Raw genomic sequence first — 12,228 nt, forward strand, 5'->3', positions numbered from 1 at the left:
TATTGGAACAGGTGATCGTCTCTTTTTACAGTCCGAGAAAAGCGATGAACTACTCAACAAAAATCGGTTCATTCTGGTAGACTAGTGAATTTTGAAGTGGTTCTATTATGTCAGTTACTTGGAGAAATCTGGAAGAATTCCACATTGAACAAGGATTCACTGTTAAACTAATTAAAAATCTCAGATTTAGATTTACATTTTAACGAACAAGTAAAAAATGGTTGGCAAACCATGTAGCAATTCAAATACAAGCTGACCATTTTCAAAATCTGTAAGTATTTCCAGAACCATCTTATTGACAGAAGACCAGGAAGGAACGGGGATGGTTACAGGGTTCACACGTCTGCGCAAAAGCATATATAAAGGTAATGTTATGTACATTTTATTTCAATAAAGACATAAGACAAACAGCGTAAAGATGCCCAGATGCCCTAAAGATAAATACATTTAAAAGATTCTCATTAAAATGAATCTGTAGTATTTCTTTCCTGCAAGCAAAATACCTTTCTTTAAATACAAAAAAAATCAGTATTCTGAATTGCAAATGTTTTCACTTTTTTGCAGAAAATCTGCTATGATGATTTTTTTTTTTAATGAATAAGGATTTTCCACAAAACAGGCTTGCTCTACATGCTATTTTCTTTAAACAGTTCAGTGACACAATGTGCTAGCTACATACACAACAGATAATATAGTAAGAAAACACTCAACCTGATGAAAAGTTAAAATCTTCATTAATACACTGGAAAAAGTTGACATAACTCATGCCTTTTAAAATCAAAAATACAAAAATTAAATGTTTTCCTAAAAAGATTTTCCTTATTTTAAGGACTCATTTGAAAATGAAGCTGCATGTAATTTGTACAATAAAATTGTACAAGTAAACAGGTAATATACATAAAAAATTAATTGACATACTTCTCAATTATCAGTTGTCCACCTTTAATTTCCAATACTGTACTTTCTTAACAAGCATACAAAATATCAAACTTCTCTTTAGAAAAAGTGCCGTTCTGTGACATCTTTTACACAAAAACAGTCTGAGCCTGTGGCGCGTTAATGCAGTCGAGAGGCAAAGCATCCTAACTTTTACAAATTATACCTTCCATAAAAAGCCTCCTGAAAAGGAGATTACACACCGTTATAAAAATATCGACCTCTTGTAGCAGCTGCATTAGAGACCCAAGGCTGAAAGACTATTTCCATATAGCATAGAAAACCACTATGATAGCAGACGGACTGCGCCGCTGGCGTGGGAGTGTGCTGTACCACAGGATGATGCACAGCTACTGCCAGGTACCTTGGCTGTCACACAGAGCTTAGAACTGATTGTAACGACGAGTGTCACAGAGGTACCGTCAGCCCATGCAAAACATCTTAAAATACTGAGCCACTGTGCAGAACACTTCCATCTCGGAGGAAACAGAAGGCAGCAGTAACTGAACTGCGTCAAACCTAAGAGGTGACCAAACTAGTTCTCCTTTCAGGACTGGCATGCACAGCATGGTCTGAGGTATTCCTTGTCCATCGGTTGTTTGTGCCACTGCCAGATATTGTCTGTCCAGCGTACATGCCATCACAATGGTTTAAAATATTCTGAATATTAGTAATTCTTATATTCTTCTTATCTAGCCAGTCTCTTGATTTTTTGAAAAGATTTCAACTACAGTAGAATATTACAGAAAGAAAATATAAATGCAGGGTTTTTCTTTCTAAATGAAACTTACATGGACTAAAACTAGAGAATATTTTTAAACAAATATACAGTATGCAGGCAGACGAAGCAGGAAAACGGCCATCCAACTGTTTAATAAAAAACTAAGAAAATTTGGCTATTTCCAGAAAAACTATGAAGCGCCTCAACTAAAAGGAATGCATAATGAAAGTCTAATCTAATACAGGTCAAAAATGTAAAAAGGTTATAAACCTTAACAGGAAAAATAAAACAACTTTTACTGGCCATTCCTGTTGAAATGAGAGTCCTAAAAGTAACAGAAAAGTGGCTACAAACCCACTTAGAGCACCGAACAGAGAGAAAATAAGAGTCCATTTTCAATCTCTGTTATATCATAAAATCCTGTGTTTCTACAGGTCAAACTGCTGGTGGCAGAAACAGAATTCTTTATAAACTGCAGATGTCCTGTACATAAAAAAATTTCATTGGAGTTGCACTAGTTCTAAAGACTTTTCTGTTCTAGCCTACCTACTGCGTTGTACTGTATTGTACTGAATGTATTCAATCTCCGATATAGAAAGTCTCTTTCTGTAACCCTTGATCATTGTTGGGCACCAAAGATAAGAAAAGCAAGACGGGGTACAAAAATGCAAAATTTCAACAGTAATGGCAATGTTTTGTTTTAGTCCAAAAGGGTCCTGCATTTTCTCCCCCTTCAGTAATGAGACAAAAGGCTTTAATCTGGGGGTAGCAAGTCATGCAAGCGAAATCTGTCTCTGATGTGAGGTCGGACATCTTCGTTCTGTGGGAAGGGGGAAAAAAAAAAAAAAGGTGCAGGATTTAGGAGAATGAACACATCTATAAATCAGATTTGAACAGGGTCCATTTTCTAACACCGGTATTTTAATATAACAAAATATAAGCCATGAATATATGTAATCACAAGAGACTTACAGAAATAACTACGTAACATTCACAACAATTTAGGAGTACTTTATTTACATTTTAAGAATAAAGGCAAGCATCACAGCCAACGATAGGCATTATTTAATCTAAATGCCTACAGATTCTCAATTTCATTGTAAATGATGTTACAATTTTCCATTTCTTGATTAAAAGCACAGTTAGAAATAATGACATTCTGCCTTTTACTGGGCAGTCCTTACTGCCCAGAGTATCCTTTTCAAAAAGACATATGTGACTTTTACCAGTCTAAATCTCAGCGACTAAAAAAATCTTAAAATATGTGAAAATACTTAAAAGAGCTAACTAACATATTGGGGGAGGGGGGAAGGCCAAATAAAGGAAACACTTACCAGCTCTACAAGTTTCTCCAGAAATGGAATCAATTTTAGGAGTTCGTTGTCATTTTTATCCATGAACCAGCTTTCTATAGGAATTCCATTTGAAAGCTAAAGTAAAGAAAAAATAAAAATCATCAACACATGATTTATAGTTTATTTATCTAAAAATACGACTTGTGAAATAGCATTTTGGGGAAAAATGTTTCCAAGCTAGACTTAATTAATACGTATTTTTCCTCTACAGTTTGTATTAAAATTAATTTCCAAAATATCTCCTTCCTTTGCATACATCACTACAAAAATTTCCACATCAAAGCTGAAATAGAACGAGCTCTAAAAGCGTTGGTATTTTGAGAACATTTTATGCTAAAGCGCACATGGATACTAACTGTGTACTGGCTGTACGCAGTTTGTGCAGATGAGGCTAAGTCAAACAGGGTTTTGGGGTTTTGCTTCTTTAATGTTGCTGAGACGTTCGAGATCACACTCTGGACTTCTTTATCTATATAACAGACTAACTGAAATAGTGACATACCGTACTTCTGGGAAAACCTAAATCACAGGGTATAACTTTGTAACATGTAAGCATGAGCCATTTTCACAGCTGTGCGGCAATTCAACCAGCGATTTGTTCTTAATCATTTCCCTAGCATTAAAAAACTAAATCCACAATAAATTCCACGCAACAGACTGAGCAGATCAGTGGTTTCTTTAGAAAAGCTGAACGAGAAATAAAACTGACTGGTTATACAGTCTGTTCGTGTTCAAGTCACTTAGTTTGCACTCGATCAGCTCTTCACAAAAATAAGAGAAAAGCAAGCGCACCCGAGTGATTTGTTACAGTTTGGTTTGTAAATCTAAATACAAACTTAAGCACAAAAATTAGGTAAGTTAAATCAAAATGTAGTGTTTCGCTGTCTTCCTTCAGAAAGTTTTTTGCCATAGCTGAGAAGTCTGCTGACAGCAGCATCCTTACCTGATAAGCAAAGGCTTGCGGTGAATTGTCAATTATGATCGTTTTTGAAAGATCTCTACCAAGAATGTTTAAATCCTTTATGTAATTTCCTTGTACACAGACACAATGCTCACGGAAAAGTCGATGCCTGTGATTAAAGTAAAATACTAATTAATGAGACAGATTACATCATCTACATTGCACAGGGGAAAAGAAGAGTGAACTTTGCCAAAGGTTATCCAGTTTTTTTTCTCTTCTGATCCACTTTGCTCCTTTTAAAGAATTGTTCCCTTTTCTTCAATTCGCTTTTGAGCTTTTTACTGGTAAAATTACTAGTTAAGGTGATTTTATATTAACCTAGTTCTGCAGGCAGTTGTATTTAAACAGAAAAGCTCAACTCAGATGTAACAAATATTTGTCAACAGGGTCTTGCTTTCTAACCATTTTTGCAGATGGATTGACAAAGGGACCTGAAATACTCAAATGATTTTGCAAGGCCCCAAGATCAGAGATTAGTTCTGCACAGGAGCCAGTTTATTGGGTCCTTTATTTTGTTCCAGCTGTTACAGCACACGGCCTCCCTATGCCACTGCATGCTAGAACACAAAGTATTAGAAGAAATGTTTTCTTTTTCATGTTACCTCTGTTTGCAATTAACCTATTTCAGTTATTAGAGCTTGAAAAAAGCCTTGAGGCCAAAACATTCCATCAACTTCTTCCTTTCCAATTAGTCTACTCCCTTGTAATTTATTAGAGAAGAAATACATAGTAAATGGATGGATAGACTAAAAGGACTCAGATTAAAAAATACCAGGAATAAAACTGAAATTTCATGGAACATCAACGTAATCATGTTAAAAATAAACTGTAAACTAGACAGATTTTGGGTTTTACACAGCCGTATCACAATGCAGTTTCTTTAAGGCTGCTTATATTTTTAAATGAAGTTTTCAGAAGCTGTACATAGTGTGCTTAATTTCATAAAGGGGTTGAGTTCCTAATGTTGCTATGGAGGAAAATAGGCTGATGCCTCGGCAGCGAATGAATTTATATATAGATTCTGAGTCACACGTGTGGAGTGCCTGACAAGTCTACCTTTAGGCTAATGTCAAAACTAATCATGCTTTGATGTCAGCTTTTCAGTGGCACATGAATCACAACTAAATTCATGCATCACGTGACTCTTTCTGCAAATTCTTAGAATATTCTTTGCCTGTATATTTTATTACCTTTTTCCTCTTCCTAACACAGTTTAAACTGCAGTCCTGAATCATATGTATTACATTCTTGGAGAAAGATTTTTAACGCTACGGATGCACGCTTAGACTCATTTTCTGTACGTACAAATATCTTGCTTGTTGATACATCCCGTTTGGCTGTGTGATTCAGCTAGGCTCAGATATTCCAATGATTGAAAGCCTTTGAAAGTCTACTTTTGTTTCCCCGTTCCAAACGCAGCAACAAGTAAGTTTACCGAAACCAAACTAGGACTTTGTTGTGTGTGCCACATAAAAACAAGCAGTAAGATGACTGTTCCTCGATGAAAACTAGTGAACAGTTTATCTTTACGCTCCTAAGGAAAATGAGTTACGATGTGCCTCAACTACCAAGCGAAAACAATGGATGCAACCACTGTCTCAGTCCAAATGGTAATTTTATTATGTGTGTAAAGAAAATCAAGTTTTCACTGCAGAATATTACAGTAAAATGATGCAGAGAAGTGCTCTGCCAATGATGTCTCAGGTACGGAATTTATACAGTTCTGACCCTCATCAAGTACAGTTGTTTTCTTCCCTTACTTGGGACACCCTATGTAGGGTGAACCCCTGAGAAGACCCCTCTTTGGTTTCAACTTCCCACATAACAGTCCACCTTCCAGATGAGAGTAACAGAAAGAATCTCATCCGGCAGCATTTCTTGATGCCTGAAGGAACTGTTCTTGAGAAATGCCAATCACTTCCAAACAAAGCTCAGTAGTCAGAAAAAACCAAAACAACCCACAAATTATTTTGTGATTGAGTAAGAAAGAAAAACATGCTGATTGTAAAGATAACTATACAATTAATAATTTATCAATAATACATCAAGTTTGAATACTTTAAAAGTCATTTAACACTCAGTTCATTGTCTTTATTCGCAATGTATATTCCAAAGCAGCTCAAACACATTTTTGATACCCAAGAGGTCACTGTCCGTGAGCAAGTCTAACACGCTACCGAGGATGAATGGGTACGTTTTCTGGCCACAGAGGGCAATGTAAAGCTGCCTGGGTTTATCTTATCCCCAAGGCAATAATTCAACCACTTCATTTCACTTTTCTTCCACTCTTAGACCAAACAAAACCACAAAGAATCAGTTTAGTGAGACACACTGCAATAACGAACATGTCATAATCACTTTCTTCGCCACGTTTGTTAGGAAATAGTAGTTAGTTTGCTTACAACAGGTATGTTCACAATGTTTTATTTTTACCTGACCAGTTGCTTTTTAGGGTCTAGTATGTTCAATAACTTGTCTGCATACACCTTCTTAGAAGCAGTAAAAAGAATGATCTATGGATTAAAGGGGAAAAAGTAATTATTTTACACAGAAGTATGTGAATATAATTTAAAAATTAAATTCAAAGGTAACGTCTAATTGTTTTTACCTCATAAATCTGAGACATACGTTCCAGGAATTCTCGGAAGAACGGCCTTAACCGGACATAAACCTGAAGCAGAAATGGACTTTATTAAGGATTCAAAACACATCAGCTATTCACCTCACTACTAAGTATCAGTTTGTAAAGATTAGGTCAAAAAGAGCATTACGAGTAAAGTAAACAGCAAGTATTAACCTCCTACAGAATAACAACTCAATTAAAACAATATTAAATTAGCTTGCAGCCTAAGCAGCTATAAGTGAAAGCATACGATGATAAAATTAGGCTTAACAATTTTACTGGAAAATTTCATGGAATTAGAAATTATTTCAATTAAAAGTTGGACAATCTCTAAAGAAAAAATGAAACTGGTTGCTTTGACTAAACATTTTGAATCAGCTTTCATCAGCTGGGCAGCATCAGTTCAATTACTAGATAATGTGTGCCAGCACATAAACTAAATAATCTTCTTAATAACCTTCTTCCACTAAGAATTACACACTGAATAGGGGGGTGTCAGAAGTGATTAAAAAAGAAAAAAAAAAAAAAAAGGCTTCAGCTGCTTCCAAATTGCCATAAACTCCAATTCCACTGGCACAGAACTGCACACGTACATAAATTATTCCCTGTAAAAAGTTGCGGACTCGCAAGAAGAGATACCAAGTTTGGAGACTTCTGCATCTCTCTGATTTAACTCAAAATACAAGACTTGGGCTCGCATGGAGGCATCTATATAAATCTGAAGCTTCAGGGCAACGGCCCCACACCACAGCAGATGTGAGGGCACGTATCAAGCACTATTCCATTCCTGTGGTACAACACACAAATTGATATTTGAGTGATGGTCTGGTGTGGTGTTTGGTACAGATCTGGACTTGACCTCAACCAACAGTGACGACACACGCTAAGGGGTGAAAATGACAGCCTTATGCTCTGCTTACCTTTCTTTTTGGTTCAGAGATTGCCCACATATAGAGTTACAGTTTTGAGGAAAGAGTTACTAAAATATCCAGAAAGAGAAGGGAGTGTACTGAACTTCTTTTAATTTCAGCTGAGGTAATTTCAGCTTTATCAATTTTTTTTAACAGCCAGTTAGGAACGGGCTTAAATTTACCTTCAAATCACAGTAAATCTCCAGAAAGGATTTGCATTACTTGAACCGAACTGTATCAAATTTATAAGTGGACACAACCAAGTGACCAGAGGGCTAGAAAAGGGGAATAGTTTAAGTGAATACAAAATTTCATATTGTTAGCACATGCTGCAATAGATCTTAGTCCCTTAAAGGAAGCACGTATCTCTAAACCAATGTGAATTTCATTATTTAGCTTAAAATTTGGTAAGGCTTTTATTTCTTTCTTTCTTAAAGTGTCTAAAGTTCTGACTGAAGTTTGCAGAGTGACCAGTTACTACAGTAACACTTAAGTTTTTGTTCTTTTTCTACGCGAGGAGCAATCATCAAGAGCAGACAATCCTACCACGACTGGTAACAGGACCTCTGCTTCTGGCATGTGAAGATACACCCGTTGTCTGTGCAGACAATGTCTGCCTCCCTTCTCATTCTGGCAGACCCACATTTGGAGGCAGTAAAACAGTATCCCTCAAATCGGCTACCAAGAATGGTTTGGAGAGACCGCAGCCTGTGCTTAACAGGCTTCCGGGCTGCATTTAGCCGAGAAAACTTCTGAAAAGACGACTTCCTAAATACAGAGTTGACAAGTGTGTCTTCACACCAGTCTGCTGACATGAAATCTTTGTGAAAGTGACGCCTCATCTTGCCATAATAAGGTAGTGAAGTTTTGCTCAAAGGTTAGATGACGTGTTTACCTTACCACAAGAACAAATGCAAAGAATTAACTCAGAGTCTCCAGGTGACCAGATGCTAAATAACACTCAAGTTGTCCATGACTGTAAATTCGGTGCAAATTGTTCACTCTGAACGTTTGCTCTGTATCTAGCAAGCACATCCTGCAGCCAGCAACCTCCCTAGTTGTAACCCAGAGTTTAAGGGAAGGTAAGTTTTTCTTTGCAAATGCCAAAAGGATTATTCTGTTCATGTCATTTTTCCTGAGCAAATATTTACTTTATTGTGACCTAAATCTTTCTCTTCAAAACTAAATAGTCAGTCACAGAAAGGATATTAATGTTTTCACTGCACACAAGATAACAGTTGCTAGTAACGGTAGGTAAAGAGGATGATATTTCTTAGGTTTCTTCAAGAGCTTGATTTCAAATTAACAAGCCTATTCTCTCTTATGGAAGAAACACAGATGTCATTTCAGAAACAGTCTCTTCAGCATCTCTTCTACAAACTCTCCTGGCAACCGAAGCCGTAAGCTAAGGTATCTGTCTATGTAATATAAGTAAAACCATTTTCTATGTAATTTATTGCTCCTTTTAAATCTGGATTGAGTTATATTGGTCACAATGGCCAGTTAAAAGAATTTTTAAATTCATTCAATTGGATCAGAGAACGGTTATGGCTGCTTGGGTTCCTCACGAGTGCACACTCTTTCCGGTTTATTTTTTAGTTTGTTTAGCCTGTGGATAATTGCAGCATCTTTGTAATGTTTTCTACTTTAGATTACTGCTACACAGTTATAAGTGTGTATCTGTCTTAATATAATATCTATTTTAATATCAATCTTTCTCTAAGAAGTTCACAGGTGAATGCAAACAAGAAATCCAGGGAAAATAATTTCTTTGTAGAATACATATTTCTAATCACAGCTTATACACACACACATATAATTTAACAATGACGTCGATGGCAGATTCACTGCTCTGTTTTTACTGGTTTGTGACACTCTGGCACAACATAAGGCAACCACATCCTTACACCCAGCTACGATGATCAGACACAGAACTCCGGGTAACCAAAGTAGAAGAATTAAGTAACCAACAAAACGCATCCATCGCTCTGATGAGCGGATCTAACATGAAAGATAATTTTTGAAAATATAGATAGAAGTCTAATAATAATTTTCACCATTTTTAATGACTGAAAGTTTGTCAACAGAGATCCATGATATCATCTACTTCAAAGTGACTTATCAATGCGTAACATGTATGAAAAGCCCCCTCAAAGTTTTTTGGTGGTTTTCTTTTTTGTTTGTTGGGGGTTTTTTTTCCCCCCAAATGATCATCACATCCCACTATTTCAATGGCAACAAAATCTAAATGTGCAAAATCAAAATTGTCATTCAATGTCTTCCTTGTTCAAAATACATAGGACTTTAATTCTTTGAAGGTGGAATTGGAAGGAAACATTATTCCTTTCGTGCACTAAAAAACCCCAACAAAAGACGTGTTCCGCTTAGTGTCAAAATCCCTGAAATTACAATACTGAATTTCACTATACCTGTAACATATCTCTATACCTGATGATTTTACATCATTTAACACAGTGAAAACCAGAGACAGGTTAGTTAACTTGCCCATGTGAAGCTGCACTTATCCACTGCACTTCCAAGATGAGCACTCTGCAGCACGGCAAGACCCCCTGTCTGGCCCAGCTGCATCCACGTACCCCAGCCGCATCCACGTACCCCAGCCGACCTCAGGGCACGCCAGACACCGATACCAAGCTAACCTGACTGCTCCTAGTTTGCCCTGAAATAGCCTTGATGCAGTCTGCTGCAGGGACAGGTGGCACGTGCAGACAGCCTTAGCTCAGACTGCACGAGACACACACGATGCATGGAGCTGGGTCTTGCTCTAGGCCTGCAACGGGCTGGACTTGCCAGGTAAACAAGCCCGACTCATTTCCGACTGGACCGTGTCTTAAGTGACTCAAGACGAAGACTGTCTCATAACCAGACAGAACTGCCTGACAGTAGCCAGCCACAGCTCTGCAAGGGGCAGAAGTGCAATTCTAGAGGTTCTACTGAACTATAATTAAGTCTTCCCAACCCAAGACCAGATTTCTTTATAGATGCTGCCCAAGAGACACTAAAGCTTCCTGGCTTTCAGATCCAAAGATTGACGGCTCTTCTGTTATTTCTGAGAGACAGACAGAGTGGAGCTCATGAGAAGGGAGAGACAGAATTCACAAGCATTGTTTGCCTCATTCCACTGCAGTAACAAAGTAAAGCATTTAAGTTGTCACTGGTGACGGTAAGATGGAACACATGTAACACTATATTCAATAACCTACAACTGACCTATGGAGTTCCAGAACATCTTTCAAGGATCACGAAGATCAAAGGGAATTACTCTGTGATAGATCAGTAAAGTTGCATTTCAACTGAGTGAAAACATCTGCCTTTTGACTACAGCCTGCTAATGCTCGGAAGGTGCCCTTTGAGTGGCAAAGAGGGTGAGATGATCTCATGTCTGGGACTTGAAGCCAGCAACAGAAACAAAACCTCTTTACCAAAAAAAAAAAAAAAGATTAATTTCTTCGTAAGATAAGCTGCTTGTCTTATTATGTAAAGTAATACAAAGAGTACAAAGTCTAAAGTCTACAGTGGAAGAGCTGAACATTTATTTTTGTTTTCCAGTCAGATGTAAGATAGCACTTAACAGATACAGTATTTAAGAAAATTTCAGTTTTGCAAAGACTGTATTTTTACTAAGTTCAAAACTTAAACACTGGCATAATTTAGAGATTTTTTCAACCAAGAAAACACAAACAAATTCATTGTCTCAAAAGCCTGATGTAAGTAAGCCCCACTGTACCCATTTCACAGATTATTTTTTCATTTTTTATTTTTAAACAGAAATCAGTAAGTGACTCATCCAAAGGTTTAAAAAAACCTGTATGTCAGTGCTGGAATCACACAGTAATTTTTAAGTTTGCAGAACACTGCTCTATAATCAGGCATTGAATAGTTCTTCTCTTCTCCATAACTCTGGGTAAGTTGTGAGAAACAACTTATAAGCAAACAAGCCCATGTTTATAGAATCCTTTCTTTAAAAACAGACCATCACTTACAATCACTGAAACACGCAACAACAGAGCTGAGCTCCTGGACGTGAAACCTGTGCTTGTCTCAGAGGCCAATGGAGTTTAGCTGCATTTTACAACAGACCTTCTAGAACCCAAGTCAATCTGATTCTTAGATGTAGCATCCTACAGAGGCCAGCTCTGGAGCATCTTTTCGAGAAGTGCCTGGTTTATCATCACACTATTACTGCAAGAGCACTGGCTTGATGCCTTCAGATGGGTAAGAAAACTGAAATGCTATGAACCCAGGCTCACATTTGTATTAGTATTAGTCAGTATTAGTCAGACTTAAGGTGAGAAAGATAAGATATTCGGTAGGAAAACAAGCGCTTAGCTAGGTTCTACTCTTCCTTAATAAATAATTACCAAGATATTGCCTAGTATTTCTGGAAAACCTACATGAAAGTGGTACATATTTTGATACTAATGGAAAACATCTTCAGAAATGTCTCTTTCACATCTAGCATTGTTTTCAGTGGGTTATATTACGCAATACTTTATATATAGTAACTTGCTGACTTCTACTTTGCTCAGACAGCTTAGCGTCTGCTTCTCTGTTGCCAGCTGAAATGACTTTCAAAATTAATTATGGAGATGTGAAATTAATACAGGACTATACCAGAGGTGATGGTCAAATTGATAAGCCAAAAAATACATTTTAAATGCTGATAAATAGCTCATCATTGACTAAAAATGCTAAGAAGG

General features: G+C 37.0%; 1 protein-coding gene across 1 annotated transcript in view; it reads right to left on the reverse strand.

The window, feature by feature from the left end:
• Positions 1 to 360: 360 nt before the first annotated feature.
• CTDSPL2 (CTD small phosphatase like 2) overlaps positions 361 to 12,228 on the reverse strand; it is a 44,764-nt gene continuing 32,896 nt past the window's right edge. Inside the window, exons 9-13 of the mRNA XM_059823804.1 lie at positions 6,582 to 6,644; positions 6,407 to 6,486; positions 3,956 to 4,082; positions 2,992 to 3,087; positions 361 to 2,477 (exon numbers count right to left, since the gene is read on the reverse strand). Coding sequence (XP_059679787.1) covers positions 2,412 to 2,477; positions 2,992 to 3,087; positions 3,956 to 4,082; positions 6,407 to 6,486; positions 6,582 to 6,644 — 432 coding nt within the window. The 3' untranslated portion in view covers positions 361 to 2,411. The remainder of the gene's footprint in view (positions 2,478 to 2,991; positions 3,088 to 3,955; positions 4,083 to 6,406; positions 6,487 to 6,581; positions 6,645 to 12,228) is intronic.

This window comes from Gavia stellata, chromosome 13 (assembly GCF_030936135.1).
Source record: "Gavia stellata isolate bGavSte3 chromosome 13, bGavSte3.hap2, whole genome shotgun sequence".
Classification (NCBI taxonomy): Eukaryota; Metazoa; Chordata; class Aves; order Gaviiformes; family Gaviidae; genus Gavia; species Gavia stellata.